At 63.6% G+C, this 18,302-nt stretch overlaps 1 protein-coding gene across 6 annotated transcripts in view; it reads left to right on the top strand.

Annotated features, from left to right (window-relative positions):
- The first annotated feature begins 46 nt into the window (after positions 1–46).
- The window catches only part of ADARB1 (adenosine deaminase RNA specific B1), a 70,650-nt gene continuing 52,394 nt past the window's right edge, over positions 47–18,302 (top strand). For 2 of the 6 annotated variants that reach the window (XM_036238097.1, XM_036238096.1), the window contains exon 1: positions 438–516. In XM_036238097.1, coding sequence (XP_036093990.1) covers positions 453–516 — 64 coding nt within the window. In that variant the 5' untranslated portion in view covers positions 438–452. Of the gene's footprint in view, positions 131–160; positions 230–437; positions 517–18,302 lie in introns of those variants that run through there. The other 4 variants (XM_036238101.1, XM_036238099.1, XM_036238100.1 and 1 more) reach the window with 4 other exon arrangements.

The raw sequence follows: 18,302 nt of genomic DNA, 5'->3' as shown, positions 1-18,302 counted from the left end.
CGGCCCGGGCCGCGCTCGGGAGCGCGCTCGGGGGCGCGCTCGGGGGCGCGCCAGGCCACGGCTCGCGCGCCGCAGCGCCCGGCGGCCGAGCGGAGCGAGCGTCTGCACGGCGCGGAGCCCGGCGGCGGAGGTGAGGCGGGGGCGGGCGGGGGAGGGCGCCGGCGCGGACACCGCCGGGGGACGCCGCGGGCGGACGCTCGTCGCTGGGCGCCGCCGGAGCCGCGTTTATGTAAGCGCTGCCGGGCAGGTGGGGAGGCCGGGCCGGGCGTGCGGCTCCCGCAGGACCCCGAACCGCCGGCGGGGTGCCCGGAGGGGCTGCGGGCCGGGCCGCCGGGGAGGGAGCCTGCGCCCCCAGGACAAGGCTGCGTCCCGGACGGCCCCGGGTCTCCTCCGCGCGGCGCCGCGTCTGCGCCGGATGCCCTGAGCCGCGGGAGAGCAGGCTGCGCCCGGGGATGGACGGGGACTGCGCCCGGGGTGATGCTGCGCCCCGGAATGCAGGGGCGACTGCGCCCTGGGGTGAGGCTGCGCCCCGGGATGGAGGGGGACTGCGCTCTGGGGTGAGGCTGCGCCCCGGGGTGAGGCTGCGCCTCGCGATGGAGGGGGCACTGCGCCCTGGGGTGAGGCTGCGCTTTGGGGTGAGGCTGCGCCCCGGAATGAGGCTGCGCCTCGCGACGGAGGGGGCACTGCACTCTGGGATGAGCTGCGCCCCGGGATGAGGCTGCGCCCCACGATCGAGTGGGGACTGCGCCCTGGGGTGAGCCTGCGCCCCGCGATCGATCGGGGACTGTGCCGCGGGATAAGGCTGCGCCCCACGAGTGGCAACTGCGTCCTGGGGTGAGGCCGCGTCCGGGGAAGCGGAGGTTGCGCCCCCGGAATAAAGGGGGGGGACGCTGTGCCCTGGGATGAGGCTGTGCCCCCGGGGAGGGGAGACCGTGTGGGGACAGCCCCGTTCCCACCCGGGGCGTGCCTCGTGTGCCCCGGATTCTCTCGGCCCCGGGGAGGGAAGGCTGCGACCCGCGGTGAGACTTCGCCGGGGTCGACACGGCGTCCTCCCCCTCTCCCGAGGGCCCCCGAGTCCGCGCGCAGTGCACCGGGACGCGGGGAGGAGAGCGGGGGTCCCCGGGGAGGGCACGCCGCGTCCGGAGTTCAGCCGTGCGCTCCGGGGGTCCCGTGTCCGCGCGGATGCTCTGCGCGGCGGGCGGCCCGGGGCGCGGAAGTTCTCGCCAGTGCTGGGCGTCCGGAGCGACCCGGAGCAAACTGGGGCGGTTGGGGGCCCGAGGTGACTTCTGACGTGTCCACATCTGCAGTAGGAAAATTACCGGGTTGTGAACCTTCCGAGGGAAGGTGTCACATTGGGCTGCGGATGCTAAGTGTTGGAGTCCCTGTTTACGTTCCAGAGAATATAAAACGTTTCGGGCCCCCAATTTATCCATCCGCGACCCGCACCGTTGTTTGATTGGCAGCTACTGTTTTTATTAGCCGGTTTGGGTTTTACTCAGGATACAGGCATTTCGTTTCCTTCTTACACAAACCATAATGGTTAGCGTTCCATTCCCCAAGGTCGGAAAAGTGGCCTGAGATCAGACCTGCGTCCTTGTGCTCAGGGTTCTTAGGATGACTGATCAGTAAGTTTTGGAAATAGAAACGTGTGTTTGCTCCTTTTTGTTGCCCCTGACAGTTACCCGCATAGGTTTACACCTTTGAAAGGTGTCACCCAGAGTTGCATTTTCCGAAACACTGGGCTGTCTCAAGGACAGTGCCCGGCCAGTGTCTTTGATTACCTTATTTTCTTGGGGCTGAGGCTACTCTCCCCTCTCCTTGCTGGGGCGTTCCGGGGGACGGGGAGAAGGAACAAAAGGGGAGAGGCTGGTGGTACTGCTCTGCCTTGGACGAGCGTGAGCTGCGCCCGGGTACGGCGTTTTTCCAGAGGGCCGGGGCCTCTCCCGTGGGCACCCGCAGCAGGGGCCTGTCCCGTGGTTGATGAGACATGCCGAGCTGGGTGCCCCGTCCTGCCCGGGTGGAGGCGAGGGCCTGGCCGGGCTTTGGAAGGAATGCGCTGCCTGTGAGTAATGCCTGTTACGTGGCCGGGGGCGCCTCAAGCTCAGGATGCTCGGCCACATCTCCACGGGAAGCTGCATCCGGAAGGGAGGAAGGCCTTTCTGCATGGGGTGGTCCCGCTCTGAGAGGGCGACGGCTCGGAGCTTGAGGTGCTTCTGCTTGTGAAGTCAGAGCTGGGGGGTGAAGGGGCGCTTGGCAAATAACTGCGTCGGCTGAACACCCTGGCTCCTTGGCGAGTTCGCCTGGTGTAACAGCATTTCCGCTGCTTTTCGATTTGGGGAAAAAGAAAATTCTTTAAACCTGGATTTGTCTGGTGAGTGAGTAGAGCAAACTGGATTTATTTGGTAAACACTTATTCATGGCCTGCTTCGGGCTAGGCCCGCCCTGTATTAGACCCCAGGGAACACTGTGCTGAACAGATTGTTTTATTAATTACTTTAGTGGTATTCTATTTTTTTTTAAATAAAGTTTATAGTTTTAGTTAAAAATTTATAAAAATTAAAGTGCATAGCATTAACATTTTTATTTATGGACAGACATATAAGCATGCACACAGTACTTGCAAAAGGCACAAGAAAGACGAGGAAAGCTGCTCCGTCTCCATCCCAGCGCCCCAGGCGCCTTCGGCTGCGGTGAGCGGCCGGTGCGGACTCTGCAGCAGGGGCCACGCACAGTCGTGCACGGGTTTCGATGTTCTTTTTAGTATTTGCCAGGAGAAGCAGGCGGCAGGGAACACTGTCACACGGGGGTGCAAGCGAACCCCGCTCATCGCCTTTTACTGAGCCTCAAAATTCCTCAGCTGTAGGGCTCATTGAGAGCAGGCTTTAGTTCCCCCAAACTTGGTGATGAGCTGGGTCAGCCCGTGGGACGGGGGCATGTGGCTTAGGTAGGAGATTACTGGGGGAAGCTGTACACTTATCGGCCTATTAAAAACTTGTTTAAGAAAAATTATTGGTCTCAGTACAAAACTGAAAAGCTTACAGAGGTCCAATTTGATTGGGAAAGTTGGGATTTTTAGTGTCAGCTTTCTAAAGTGTGAATTTCCAAATCTATAATTTGGTGATAGAATTGGCAGTGTTAAAAAAACAACAACAAAAATGAACTTTAAAAACATGCTCCTAACATGCGAGGTAGGAAAGGCCAGAGGTGAGGATCACAAAGTGTGCGTCGGAGCCATTAAGATTCCCTTGTTCCTTGAGGGACTTTCTTTGCAACGTGCATGTCGTTTGGGAGCTTGGAGAAGGCACAGGGAACCAGCCAGGGCCCCTGGCATCCTGCAGAGCTTAGTGGCTGGGCCCAGATTAGCATCAAACTGTCCCCTTTGCCGCAAGGTTGTCCTGCCGGCTGCTGCCCACTTGTGCGTGTGCGAGGTGTTCCAGGAGCCTGCAGGGAACCCCAGCTGGCTCGTGAAGGGGCTCCCAGTGCCTGGATTTGTCTTGGGGTCCCTCTCTGCCTCTCTGTTACTGTCTCACTCACAGGGCTGCCCAGGTCGTTACTGGCGGGAGCTGGCCTGCCCTCCTGCGGTTCCCTTTCTGGGAGGAAGGGACATTAAGCCCCACTTGAAGTCCCAGGTGCCCAGGCAGTGGGGAGCTCAATGGCGGGAGGGAGCTGGGTGCCGCTCGGCAGCCAGGTGCAGGCTGCGGTGGGGGAATCTGGGCCCTGAGCTCTTGTCGGTGCTGGTGACAGTAAGGAGACCGGGACAGACAGCTGAGGAGGGGAGGCACCGACCTCCGACCTCCACCTCCGACCTCCGTGTGTTGGGGAGCCTGCGCCTCGCTGCTCACTGCTGGCCTTCCCGCGAAGCTCCCTGCGGACAGAGACTCCCTCGGGCTATTCCGCAGCTCAGGTCCTTTGGAGCTGGTGACATGCGGGGCTGGTGACATGCCGGGGCTGGTGACATGCCGGGCCGCATAAATGCTGTACTGTGTTAATTAAATTTTCACGGCAGTCTGGAAGGTGAGTATCCTCATTTACCATCCATGGGTCAAACGCCAGGCCCAGAGAGGCCACAGGTAGCGGCCGAAGAGGGCCGGCGGGGCCCCTGGCGCTGTGGCCGGGCACGCAGTGACCGCGCGGGGCCTCAGGCCGGGCCGCGGCGGCCGGGTCCCGGTGCTGTGTGTCCTTGCCTGTGAGCTGCAGCGAAATTTAAGTTGCAGTGCTGTTCACAGGGAGATGTCGCCCACTAGACGGTGACACGTGCTCTCCTGTCACCCCGTTACCTGGACTCCCTGAAGGCATGGACAATAAAATCAGACCACCCCGGTGTTTTCAAGAAGAAAGAAAATGCAAGTGAGATGATGTAGTGTGCAGGGTCTTCACGCCTAGGACCTGACCCTTCCGCGTCAGCCGTTGGCGGGAGCCGTGCCCCTCCGCCGCGTTGTCCCCCCGGTGCCCCCGAGTGTGGGGGACCCGGCCCTGCGGTCTCCTGGCGGCTGACGCCCCCGTCTGCAGGCCTGGGTGCGTCCTCGCGTGCACGGCGGGTGTTGAGGGTTTCGGCTCCTTCGGGGCCGTGCCGCCCGGCCTGCCGGTGGCTTGTGTCCTTCACGCTGCCAGGAGCGATGGCCGGGCGTGAGCGACGGTGCTCACGGGCAGCCGACCCCGCCAGCGCAGGGACGCCAGCTTCGCGGCGCGTGTGCTCAGCGCTGACGGACGTGGCTCGTTTGCAGGCAGCCCCGGCAGGGTTGCCAGCAGACTGTGAGACAGAACATTCCCGAGGGCCCCCAGGGTTGTCAGCGGAGCTGGCGGGGTGCGCCTGTGAGGCGGTCCCTGGCAGGTCCCCGCAGACCAGGCCTGCCGCGTGCGGCGGGGTCCCCGTCCCAGCACGTGCCGGGTGCGTGGCCGTCACGCAAGCTGTGTGACCTTCCGCGCTCTGCCGTGCTCCCCCGCGGCCCAGGGAGAAGCGTGGCCTCTCGCCTCCCGGGGCTGCTGGGCGGCTCAGCGGTGCCCTGTCAAGTGCCTCAAGTGGAGGCTCCCTCGCAGGACTCGAGAGGGTTTACTCTGCTTGTCGTTTCCGTGATCAGTCACCGAGCGCGGATGTTTGGATAACACCAGGCCTGGAACCTTGGGAGTCGTTCGCTCAGGGCTGCTTTGGAAACCAGAGCCCGGGCAGCGAGCACCACGCAGGAGAGAGAGCCCGGGCCGGGGGCTCCGGCAGGAGGGTCTGGGACACCCCCCGAAAGGGTCTGCTGACGAGAACACCCGGACGGGATAGTGGCCGGGGGTCCAGGCCGAGAGTGGCTGGTTCCGGCTCATTCTGCCAGGGCCTCCTGGCTTTCAGAGGGGCAGGCGTCACCCGTTTGCCCAGCGAACGAGCTGCTCACTCTCACCGGTTGTGTTGGCGGTGAGCGGTGGGGCCAGGGTGCAGTGTGCGCCTCCGAAAACCTGTGCGGCTCTGCCTGCCCCCCAGTGTACGTGGTGAATCAGGCATCTGCTTACGCCCCATATGTCCGTGTGATTTCCAGATTTCCATGCTTTTCTTTGTGGAGTAGAAACATTTACAAAACATTGAAAATTGTTCTGAAACCATAAAGTGCAACGTAGTAAGCGAATCTCTCGAAAACAGTAAAATAATCAACCTGAGAAAATGGCTCCCTCCCGCCCCCCGGCCCCCCCATTCAGACCCCTGTCTTGGTTCTTACTCTCGGAAGCAGCAGCAGGGTCTGTAATAGACGTGATGGTTACAACTGCGTCTGGAGAGACAAGAGAATAAATACTTCGACTACTTCTGGGAAGTTCCAGAAAAGCAGCCAAGTAGGAAGGAAAGTGCCGGGCTGTGCTGTGGAGGCGGCGGCCGGGCAGGCGAGGCGGGCCGGTGCCGGCGTCGGCGGGCGCGGGGCCTCCGAGCTGCGCGGAGGAGCGGGCAGCACGGCGGCGCCCGGCCCCTGAGGCCTTCACGCTGCCCCGGACTCGCCCGCTGCTCCTTCAGCCGCCAGGGCTTCTGGGGGCAAACGCAGCTCGAGTCGGGGGTACCAGGTGAATTCCTCCACTTCTAGAAGACCGCATGGGACAGGCGGTGCCCAGCGCTCCAGAGGTGTCCAGTCGTTGCCCGGAGCGCTGCCCCGGGCTGCATGCGGGCGATGCCACCTCACTTCCTGCGCTAAGGTCCACGACAGGCAAGCACATGGCCCAGACTGTCCTGTCCGCCCTGGGACCCGGACCCGGGGCACTGCCGGAAGGGGTGAGGTGTGGGCCGGCAGGCAGGCCGGCCAGGGGACAGGGCTCGGGGCGGGGTGACGGGTTCTGACCCCTGAGAAATCTTGAGACTCCAGGGTCCCCGCTGTGTTTCCTTAGGCCTGGGGGCCAGCCCGTGCTGCTCCTTGTGAATTAACCCAGCGGGGGTCGTTCTGCGGTGTGTGAGCCCAGGTCGGTGGCCTACAGCATCGAGCTGGCCTGGTTCTGCCGTCAGAGTCGGGAGCGGGCGGTCGGCACGCAGTGGGCCGGGCTGCAGAGGTCCGCGGTGGCACCGTGTGCTCTGTGCACCTCCACGTTCACCGGCCTCACCCACCTGGGTTGGTGACGGTTTGCCCCGGCTCTCCCTCTCTGAGCGCTGCCCCGCTCAGGCTGGGCTGATGGCCGCGGGGGCAGGTGTCAGGGAGCTGCTCACCGTGTGCGTGAGGCCACCGAGCCGGCAGCTGCGCGTGGGCCCCCGCCCTCGTCACCTCCTTCGTCCCATTCCTTCCCGTCTCGGGAATCCATTCTGCCAGGCACTGGCTTTCTGGGGCTTCTCTCGTTCAAGGTGAGGTCGTGCATGTGTGTGCGTGTGTGTGTGCGTGTGTGTGCGTGTGTGCGCATGTGAGTGTGTGCGGGCCCTCTGTGTGCTCTGGCTGGGGGCGGACAGGGAACCGGTCACAGGCTTTTGTCGTGGGAAGGGCGTCACCCCAGGGATGACAGGAAGGCAGTCGGGGCGGCCGCACATGGGGCCCGAGCGCTACAGGGGGAGCGGCAGGAGCTCGGGCGGCTCCTGCAGGCCCCGGGCCCGGGCCAGCCAGGCGCCCGCAGCCTGCAGTCTAAACCCTTCGTCCAGGCGGACGCGGGGCCACAGCAGTGGGTCGGCGGAGTCCGAGCCGCGGTGGTTCGGGGTCACAGAGGTCACATTGGTCTGACTGTCACTGAAGCCCTGTGAGAGGGGCACTTGCATCCAGTCTCAGCTGGTCGTCGTCGTGGTGACTCGAGGACGTCTGTGCCGGGACTTGAGCTGTGTGCGCCCTGCCGTGTGGCCCCGCGAGGCCCTCTCCGTGCGTTTGGGGTCAGTGGTGGGCAGTTTGCACCGCGCGCACAGAAGCGAGCGTTGCGTCTGGCCACTCCGCAGCGCGTTTGGTCCTCGGTTGCATTTCATGCTGAGACCGCGAGGGGACCGGTGGCCGTCACACGCACAGGGCAGGTGTCGCGACAGCCGGCAGGCGTCTCTGGGCACAAGGCACGCGACCCGCATGCGGCTTCCGGGGCGAGCGGCGCTTGCCCCCGGGTGAGGCGTCAAGGTCGTGAGGTCACACGCAGGCTGTTGGGTTTCTTGCCATGGCGCCCGGCCTGGGCGGGGGTCCCCGGAGGTCCCCACAGACGAAGCCTTCCCCAGCAATGCCACGTCCTGTCACTCCTCAGAGGGGGATGGCAGTGAGAACCGTTAGGTGTCGTGGAGACCCCGGCCGGCCTGCAAAGCCACACGGGCCCCCTGAGTCGCCCCCACTCTGCTGCCGGGCCCGCCTGGTCAGCGCCCACACTTCAGGCTCCCGTGGCGATGACTGACCCCTGCACAGGGGAGCAGGCTCTGCTCTGGTGCCCAGCCGTGGGGGACCCCACTACAGAGTGTGGGGTGCAGGGGCCCGTACCACAGAGACAGGGTGCAGGGGCGGCAGTCTGCGTGCAGCCGGGAGGCGACCCAGCATATGCTGGGAGTGGCCAGTGCGGAGCACCCAGGGCGTCCGGGGTGCGGCCTTGCCCGTGGGAAGCAGGGGCGTGGGGACGCACGTGGGGTCTGCACGGCGCGCGGAGGGACGGGGATCAGCAGAACTGAAGCGACTCGGTACCGAGGCGCAGTGGCTTGGGGGGAGCACGGGGCACCGAACCGAGCAGACCCCCGGCACAGCCGACTCCGGAGCCTCAGCTGTGTTTCATAGACCCCAAAACGAGGTACGTTCCCGTCAGCCAGCACGCGGGGGCCCCGAAACGGGGCAGGAGGAGGGTCTGGTGCGGGGGGAGCAGCCGGGGTGGGAGCAGCCTCCTGGGGTGCGGTGTTCTCACTGCGTCCTGGCTGGGTTCTGACGGGTTCTGACGGGTTCTGACTGGGTTCTGGCTGGGTTCTGACTGGGTTCTGGCTGGGTTCTGGCTGGGTTCTGGCTGGGTTCTGACGGGTTCTGACAGGTTCTGACTGGGTTCTGGCTGGGTTCTGGCTGGGTTCTGGCTGGGTTCTGACGGGTTCTGACGGGTTCTGACTGGGTTCTGACTGGGTTCTGGCTGCGTTCTGACTGGGTTCTGACTGGGTTCTGACGGGTTCTGACTGGGTTCTGACTGGGTTCTGACTGGGTTCTGGCTGGGTTCTGGCTGCGTTCTGGCTGGGTCCTGACTGGGTCCTGGCTGGGTTCTGGCTGCGTTCTGACTGGGTTCTGGCTGGGTTCTGACTGCGTTCTGACTGGGTTCTGACTGGGTTCTGGCTGCGTTCTGACTGGGTTCTGGCTGGGTTCTGACTGGGTTCTGGCTGCGTTCTGACTGGGTTCTGGCTGGGTTCTGACTGGGTTCTGACTGGGTTCTGGCTGCGTTCTGGCTGCGTTCTGATTGGGTTCTGACTGGGTTCTGGCTGGGTTCTGACTGCGTTTTCACTGCGTTCTGACTGGGTTCTGACTGGGTTCTGGCTGGGTTCTGACTGCGTTTTCACTGCGTCCTGGCTGGGTTCTGACGGGTTCTGACGGGTTCTGACTGGGTTCTGACTGGGTTCTGGCTGCGTTCTGACTGGGTTCTGACTGAGTTCTGGCTGCGTTCTGGCTGGGTTCTGGCTGGGTTCTCACTGGGTTCTGGCTGCGTTCCGACTGGGTTCTGACTGGGTTCTGACTGGGTTCTGACTGGGTGTTCGCTGGTTTCTGGCTGCGTTCTGGCTGGGTTCTGACTGGGTTCTGGCTGCGTTCTGACTGGGTCCTGGCTGGGTCCTGGCTGGGTTCTGGCTGCGTTCTGACTGGGTTCTGACTGGGTTCTGACTGGGTTCTGGCTGCGTTCTGACTGGGTTCTGACTGGGTTCTGGCTGCGTTCTGGCTGGGTTCTGACTGGGTTCTGACTGGGTTCTGGCTGCGTTCTGACTGGGTTCTGGCTGCGTTCTGACTGGGTTCTGACTGGGTTCTGACTGCGTTTTCACTGCGTTCTGACTGGGTTCTGACTGGGTTCTGGCTGCGTTCTGACTGGGTTCTGACTGGGTTCTGGCTGGGTTCTGGCTGCGTTCTGACTGGGTTCTGACTGGGTTCTGACTGGGTTCTGGCTGCGTTCTGGCTGCGTTCAGACTGGGTTCTGGCTGGGTTCTGGCTGCGTTCTGACTGGGTTCTGGCTGCGTTCTGACTGGGTTCTGGCTGGGTTCTGGCTGGGTTCTGACTGGGTTCTGGCTGGGTTCTGGCTGGGTTCTGACGGGTTCTGACGGGTTCTGACTGGGTTCTGACTGGGTTCTGGCTGCGTTCTGACTGGGTTCTGACTGGGTTCTGGCTGGGTTCTGGCTGGGTTCTGGCTGGGTTCTGACTGGGTTCTGGCTGCGTTCTGGCTGCGTTCTGACTGGGTTCTGACTGGGTTCTGGCTGCGTTCTGACTGGGTTCTGACTGGGTTCTGGCTGGGTTCTGGCTGCGTTCTGACTGGGTTCTGACTGGGTTCTGGCTGCGTTCTGGCTGCGTTCAGACTGGGTTCTGGCTGGGTTCTGGCTGCGTTCTGACTGGGTTCTGGCTGCGTTCTGACTGGGTTCTGGCTGCGTTCTGACTGGGTTCTGGCTGCGTTCTGGCTGCGTTCAGACTGGGTTCTGACTGGGTTCTGGCTGGGTTCTGACTGGGTTCTCACTGGGTTCTGGCTGGGTTCTGACTGGGTTCTGACTGGGTTCTGGCTGCGTTCTGGCTGCGTTCTGACTGGGTTCTGACTGGGTTCTGACTGGGTTCTGACTGGGTTCTGGCTGCGTTCTGGCTGGGTTCTGACTGGGTTCTGGCTGCGTTCTGGCTGCGTTCTGACTGGGTCCTGGCTGCGTTCTGACTGGGTTCTGACTGGGTTCTGGCTGCGTTCTGACTGGGTTCTGACTGGGTTCTGGCTGCGTTCTGACTGGGTTCTGACTGGGTTCTGGCTGCGTTCTGGCTGGGTTCTGACTGGGTTCTGACTGGGTTCTGACTGCGTTCTGACTGGGTTCTGGCTGCGTTCTGACTGGGTTCTGACTGGGTTCTGACTGCGTTTTCACTGCGTTCTGACTGGGTTCTGACTGGGTTCTGGCTACGTTCTGACTGGGTTCTGACTGGGTTCTGGCTGCGTTCTGACTGGGTTCTGACTGGGTTCTGACTGGGTTCTGGCTGCGTTCTGGCTGCGTTCTGACTGGGTTCTGGCTGGGTTCTGGCTGCGTTCTGACTGGGTTCTGGCTGCGTTCTGACTGGGTTCTGGCTGGGTTCTGGCTGGGTTCTGACTGGGTTCTGGCTGGGTTCTGGCTGGGTTCTGACGGGTTCTGACGGGTTCTGACTGGGTTCTGACTGGGTTCTGGCTGCGTTCTGACTGGGTTCTGACTGAGTTCTGGCTGCGTTCTGGCTGGGTTCTGGCTGGGTTCTCACTGGGTTCTGGCTGCGTTCCGACTGGGTTCTGACTGGGTTCTGACTGGGTTCTGGCTGCGTTCTGACTGGGTTCTGACTGGGTTCTGGCTGGGTTCTGGCTGCGTTCTGACTGGGTTCTGACTGGGTTCTGGCTGCGTTCTGGCTGCGTTCAGACTGGGTTCTGGCTGGGTTCTGGCTGCGTTCTGACTGGGTTCTGGCTGCGTTCTGACTGGGTTCTGGCTGCGTTCTGACTGGGTTCTGGCTGCGTTCTGGCTGCGTTCAGACTGGGTTCTGACTGGGTTCTGGCTGGGTTCTGACTGGGTTCTCACTGGGTTCTGGCTGGGTTCTGACTGGGTTCTGACTGGGTTCTGGCTGCGTTCTGGCTGCGTTCAGACTGGGTTCTGACTGGGTTCTGGCTGGGTTCTGACTGGGTTCTCACTGGGTTCTGCCAGACGGAGGGCACCAGTCTGAGGAGAAACAGCATGGGCATGGGCTTGGCACGTCATCCCCCTGGCGTCCTTGTGGCAGGTGCACACACACGCACACGCACACGCACAGGCACGGGCACCAGCGCCAGCAGAGGACGTCCTGCAGGACACGTGACCAGTGCTTGCCAAGCGTGCAGGTCCTCGGGACAGGTGAGGGTGGACGGAGGAGCCTGAGGAGACGCCGCTGTGACGTCACCGAGGGCTCTAGGTGGGGATGCGGTGACGTCACTGGGGAAAGCTGTGAATTCAGGCGGGGGCCGCGCGTGCGCTGACACTGGCCCCGGGGCCCTGCGTCTGAGACCCGCGCCTCGGCGGCAGGCGAAGGGCGTCCGGCTCCTCAGCACCGTTTTCCGCCTCGAAGGCCGGACGCTGCAGAACGGAGAGCCGAGGGGCACGTGCGCAGAGCGCGCGCTCCGCCCCGGGCCGCGGTGCGGGCGGCGGCCTTGCGGTGCGGCGCGGCGCGTGCGCAGGAGGCTGCCGGGTCGGGGACCCCCCGCCCTCCCACTGGGGCGCTGCTCGCGCGGCTGCCGTGGTTTTCCAGGTCACCCGTGGTCTTTTGATTTTGTTTGCTTTTTGTTCAAAGAGGAATTGTACATCTTTATACGTGCGGAGGTGGCCTTTTAAGGCGAAAACGCAGATTTTATCAAACTCTTGAAGCACGTCCGCGGGGGCCGTCGCCGGGCACTGCGGACCCCAGGCCCCTGGGCGACGGGACCGGGCCCGCCTGGGAACACGCTCCGCGCCGCGCGCAGGGGTCGGCCGTGAAGCCTCGCGACCCGGCCGGGGCTCCGGGCTCTTCCGGCGTTTTCTAGTCTCTGCCACCTCGAGCGGATCGGCCTCCGAGGCGCGTCCGGCGCTTTCTCCAGCGGCCGCTCCGTCGCGTGCCCTGCCCAGGGGCCGCCAGCACCTTCCGCTCGCGGGCTCTGTCCACCTGCTGTAAGTTAAGCCCTTTCCATTCCTTATTTATGAGTCCCGTAGCGAGTAGTTTTGAATTCCCACTGTGCTTCAGACACTTCGGATGCCAAAGGTGTCGCGGCGAATAAAGTCACGCGGCCTGTGTCTCCGCGGGGCGGGGTCCGCGTGCGTCTAAGTCGCCTGTCCCCAGTGTGACCCTTGCCAGTTTTCCTGCTCTCACACGCCCGCTCGCCTTTGCCCCGGCGCCCATTCTGTCCAGTGACCCCGATTCACTCCAGCTGCCCCCCCACCCCGCTTCAGCTCCGGACCCCCCGGCTTGCATTGAGCTGACGTTCAGCTTGGCTGCGTGTGTGATGGTTTCTGCTTGGACTGAATTCTCACAGCGAACAAGCAAAGCAATCGAATGGGGTGGTTTTTAAATCAGGAAAGGTCACTGTTTGAGAAGGTCTGCAAGGCGGAGACGTTGAGCGGAGTGACGCGGTCTCTGGAGGTGGGGCTGTCATCTCCGGGTGAGCTTCCGGTCCCCCCAGCAGTTCCGCAGGCCAGCGGGCAACCACCAGCGTGGCGTCTCTCCGGCTCCTGGGGGCTTTGGAGCACATGGGGCGGCTGCTGGCAGCCCGGTGCCCCGAGGCCTGGTCCCCAGGCACCATCTGGCGTCGCTGGTGTTTGCCGCATGCTTCGGAACCGGGTGCAGGGGAGGAGGTGGGCGCTCAGGTCCTCGCGCTCCAGGGAGAAGGAATAGTGGACCCAGGGGTCTGGCCTCTGTGGCGGGCAGGCTGGGAATCGCGCACGTGGCCCTTGGGCCCCAGAGGTCTGTCTGCCCGTCTTTTTGCCAAACCGATTCAGATTTCTGCTTTTTTAATCTTTTGCAAAATCAACTTGTCTTTAGTTTAAAAGTCGGTGTTTTATTTTAATAACAGAAATAGTTCTATTTTATTTATTGAGACAATTTAAAAAACTTTGGGGACCAACTTCCCTAGTCCTTTGAGGAGGATCCTGAAAACAGAGTCTGTGGAAAGCAGTCTGGGGGCCTTGGCTCCTGGCCCCGAGCCTCCGCTCTATAGAGGAGGACCTTCTGAGGAGGGACAGGTCACCGTCCGGAAGGCGTGGCCTGGCCCTCAGCCGAGATGAAGCCAGCAGTGCAGCCCCTTCCTCACGCGATCCTGCTCAGCACTGTGTCTGCGGCCCGCGTCTGTGCCCAGGGGCAGAGAGACTCAAAGGCCCCTTTGTCGGTGGCTTCTGGCCTCACCCATGGGGACGCCTGAGGTGCCCCCCCACCCCCCCCTCCTTCGGCCGTACTGGCTGACGGAGAGCCCCAAGGATAACGTCACAGGAGAGTTTGTGGGAATAAACGTTATCCTCTTTTTGTGTAGCTATGCCGTGGGCTTGATCTTTGAAAGTGACGGTTCTGGGGGTCCAGTTGTAATCTGCAGGTGACCCTTCCGTCCCAGAACCAGAGTCCAGGAGCACGTGCCAAAAGTCGTTTGTCCACAGTGCTCCCGCTGGATTTTACCAGTGGGGGCCTCCTGCTTACCTGCACGTGAACTTGCATGGCAGACTGCTCCTGACTGCAGCTCGGAACCGGGACAAGCCACGCCTCGTCCCGTAAGCGTCGGAGCAGGGAGCGGCTCAGGGCTGCCCCGGAACACGGGCCTTGGTGGCCGTCCAGGCCTGCTCGCTGCCCCGCCGCGGAGTTCCCAAAGCGCCCGCCACCGTTTCTGGGGCGAAGAGAGAGTGGTCGTCCGACTCACGCTGCTCTGGACCCAGTTCCTGTCCTGGGATGAGGGGCCAGGGGCTCCCACCTGGCCTCCCTGCCCTGCCCCTCGGCTCCATGGGGCAGGCTGCCGCGCGAGGCTGCTTTCTCCTTTTTTTTTTACTGTTTTAAAACTTTTAAGGCAGTCCAGACCCCCTGACCCCGCCCGCTTGGCTGTCACTTTGGGCAGCCTGCCACCTGCCCTGCTGAGCCCCTCGGGGTTGGGCGCATGCCCGGCACAGCCGCGGCCCCTGGCTGCTGGGAGGATGCAGGTGCAGTGGAAGCCGCCCCCACGGCCGCGGCCGCCAGGGATCCGTTAGCTGCCTGCCCCACGGCTCACCTGGGTGCCCGTGTGGCTCTGCCCGGTCGTGACCTTCTCACCCACAGCTTCAGGAGGCGGTTTCTGGGTTTCGGTGTGATGTGTAATGTTCTCTATCATGAGACAGGTTTCTGGTGATTTTGTGTTTAAAATGAGGCTCTTTTGAGAAGGAAAATACAAGAACGTGCCATGCAGAGGCTGCAGGACACATGCCCACTGTCCCCGGCGGGTGGACGGTACGGGGCTCCGCGTGCCTCCTCCACCGTGGTCGCAGCCCTGCCAGGTCGCCTGCCCGGCCCTCCCTGGGGGCGGAGCCTCCGTGCTGGGCCCGCGCGGGTCGCTGTCTGCCTGACCTTTATGTTCAGAAGCCCTTATGAAACATTCTTGGAAGTCGTTGAGTTTTTGATGAATGCTTTCCCCAGGATGCTTTTGAATGATGGATCTGGTGGCAGCTTGTTTCTGTTTTGGCACCACGCCCATCAAGCCCGCTGCTGCCGGGAGCAGGTGTGGTCACCTGGGGGGATACGCCCCCCTGTGCGGCAGCGCCTAGCGCCTGTCTGAGTCGCACCCTGGGCCCGAGCGGACGCGCAGGCCCCCAGGCCGCCGTCCCAGGCTTTCTGTCCGCGTGGCTCCCCCTCCCCTCGCCCTGGGCTCTGTGACAGGGTAGGAGAGCGTGCAAGCACACAGACGTGGACCTTGCCGTCACCGAGGTGTCTGGTGGTGCCGACGGGAATGTTTCAGGTCACGCGCACACACACGCTGAGAACCCGGAGTGGAGCCGGGACCTCGGCTTGGGAGGCCAGGGGGACCGTCTGCAGAAAGGTGACTGCCGTTTGCCCTGGGGTCTCCCGGTTTGGACCTGTCCCCACCGTCCTAATCTCTCATCTGCTTGGCCTCACTGTTTCTCTGAAGTGGCTCTTCTGAGTCACTAGTGACTTGTCTTCGCCAAAGGTTCTGGCCACCATCCCGTCCCTGTGTCACTCAGGCCCCCAGCGGGGTCTGACAGCACCCCCGAGCCAGCCTGGTCTTTCTCCTCCTGCCCTCCCGCCTGCCTCTCCCAGAGGCCGCGCTCCTGTCCTGGCCCCTGCCCCCACCCTGCGATTCGTGACCCCGACCCCGTCACTGCGGCCAGCCCTGTTTCCTGTGTGGCCGTGGCCGCAGCCACAGCCCGTGCTCCGCCTCTCAGCCCGGCCCCGCCGCCTGCCGCTCCTGCCTGCGCTGTCTTCCTCGGAAGGCGCTCGGCCACGGGGGCGCCTCGCTGGCTCTCCTGGGTCCGGCCTGGCCCCCAGGCAGCCCCCTCCCCACGTCGCCGCAGCCCCCTCTGCGAGTCTCTTCAGGCCACCCCTCTGGCGACTCTGGTCACAGTGGGCCATAACGACTCCGGTCACACTGGGCCATAACGATCCGGTCACACTGGGTCATGATGCGGGAAGTGTGCTTCCTCCGAGGCTGCCCCGGCCCCTCCCCCCATTTCCAGTTCGCTGCCTGTGCACACTCAGCCCCTCCCCGAGTCATGGTTTATGAGCACTTAGACGTCCTTGTCTCTGTCTGCAGGTGTCTGTCTCTCTGCAGAGGCCATCCTGGTCGCTGGCAGCTCCAGGTTGGTGGCAGGCCTGTCCACAGCACCTGCGCCCCGGCGTTCCCCGTGGCCGGCCTTGGGCCAGGGCTGGCTCGTAGCAGAAAACTGTTTGGTGCGGCTTCAGCTCCTGGGCCCTTTGCACCTAGGATCAGGCAGTCTGGGGCTGGGACAGTGGCTTCCGGACCCTTCCATCTCCACTCTGCTGTTTGGCCTTCATGCGGCCCCTCAGTCAGGTGGCGCTGTCCCGCTGTGGCCTGGTGTCTGGCAGGAAGCAGAGAAGCAGGGAGGGACCATGTCTCTACTAGGATTATTGTGAGATCCTCAGCTCCCGTCCCATGGGCTGGGAGAGTGCCGCACGGCCACCTCTGGTCACCGGGACAGCCAGAGCAGTCAACAAGGTCAGGCTCCGTGAGGGGCCAAGATGGGCAGTGGGTGGCGCTGAATCGGGTCCCCTCGGTCACGTCAGCAGGAGGCCTCGTGTGAGCTGACCCGGGGGGGGGGGGGGGCTTCAGTGCTGCTGGGGTCTGTTTAGCAGCCAGTTCTCATGTCTGAAGCTCCAGGCCGGCTGGGAGCCCGCACACTGTGACGGGCAGCGGAGATCGGATGCGGGCGTTTTACATAAAAATGACGGGAGTGGGGCCGCCTGTGGCCATCTGGGCTTGCTAATCTTTTATCCCAAATCAGACCAGCTCGCCCACTTGGTGACAGGCATGGCTCGGGACGGTGTGCGGTGCATTCGCAGGCACAAGCCCCTTCTGTGCAGAGACCTGCGTGCACAGTCCCTGTGGTCGCTAGCGGAGGACAGGAGAGGAGCAGAGGCCGGGCGGGCAGGCTGGGCAGGCTGGGCAGGCTGGGCAGGCCGGTCCTTCCTCCAGCGGTGACCGTGCGCCCCCTGCTGGCAGGAGTGGCAACTGGCTTCTATCCACAGGGCGCAGGAGCAGGAGCCTCGCCTGCCCCTCTGCAGTCTGTCCTTGTCGTCTGCCCCTGGGGTGGCTGCCACCACCGTCCTCACACAGCCCCCCAAGGCAGCAGAGGATGGACTCCTGCCTTCTCAGCGGCGCCCGCAGGTCCGGAGGAGCAGGGGTGGGCCCCTCGGCCCCTCAGGGGGACGGTCCCCACTGCAGTGTGCTCACAGCATCCCTCTCCGCTAGCAGAACTAAAGGGCAGAGCCTCGCTAGGAAAGCGAAGGCCACCTCACGCGCCGTGCTGGGCGCCTGGCATGCAGGCGAGGGCCAGAGGCGGGCCCATGTGCCGGACGCAAGAGGCCTGTCGTACTCGGAGTCGGGGCGCAGGGTCTGACATCAGCTGCGGTTTGGAAGGCCTTCTGGTGTGGGCTGGAGAATGGGCGTGGGAGGGGCACCCAGCGCAAGCAGGAGGTGAAGTCACAGGGCGGGTGGGGATCCAGGCGGGGCAGACTGGACATTGGGGCTGGGTGGCGGGGCGGAGGCGGTGCCTCGCAGGGATCCGGCATGGCGGCGGGAGGGGCGGCGGCAGGCCCGCTTGGGATGTGCCCACTGTGGCATGCAGGTGGCGGACGGCGTTCCTCGCTTTGGCGCGTCCACCCCCAGGCCTGCCAGGTAGCCTGTCACGCCCCCCTCTCCGAGCCGACCTTTCGCAGGCATCTCAAACTGAACATCCGGCATCAAGCACTTTATTTTCATAAACTCGCTACCCCTTTTCCTGGCAGGGAATGTCACCGACGCTCCCCAGTGCTAGGAACCTGGCAGCCGTCCTGGACTCTTCGCTGTCACCTCGCGTCCCCAGCACACTTCGTGCCTGCTGCCCCACATTCATCGTCCCCCTGGACCCCTGCGTCTCCGCGTCTCCGCGTCTCCCCTGTGCCCTGCGGCCCAGTCACACCCCCTTCTCTGCTCTGACCTCAGACGCCTCCTGGCCCGCCCGGGGCTTCCCTCGGCGCCCTCCGCATGCGGCCAGCGTCGTCATCCTGCCCCTGCTCACGGTCCCGCAGGCACCCACCTTTGGGTCTAGGCCACCAGTGCCCCATTGTCCAGCTCCCACCCATCCTCAGCCTCCCTCCGGCCACTCTGCTTGGTCCAGCTCCTGGCCGCCTCGCCGGTCCCTCCTTCCGCTGTCTCAGTGCTGCTCTTCCCCGATGACTGTCACTGCCTGAGGCGGCCCCAGCCCGCCTGCTCGTGGAGGTGCTCTCTAGCTTCGAGGGGCAGCCCAGGGATGTGGTGATGGGCTTGGTCTCTGGACCCAAACGGTTGGGTCGTCCTGACCCTGCCTCTTACCAGCGGTGCGAGTCGACCTTCTGGGCCTCAGTCTCCTCATCTGATCCCTGCCCCTTCCAGCGAGGACTGAGTATGCAGAGCATTTGTGACAGGGTCTGTGGATGGCAAGTGCCTCTTGGAGGGCAGGTCTCAGGAAGGCAGGAGCGGGCGCCTGTCCCTGAGCCTCGCTGCCTGTGCCTGGGAGCTGGGGATGA

Source organism: Rousettus aegyptiacus, unplaced genomic scaffold (assembly GCF_014176215.1).
Source record: "Rousettus aegyptiacus isolate mRouAeg1 unplaced genomic scaffold, mRouAeg1.p scaffold_m13_p_20, whole genome shotgun sequence".
Taxonomy (NCBI): Eukaryota; Metazoa; Chordata; class Mammalia; order Chiroptera; family Pteropodidae; genus Rousettus; species Rousettus aegyptiacus.
This window is presented reverse-complemented; position numbering and strand designations above follow the sequence as displayed.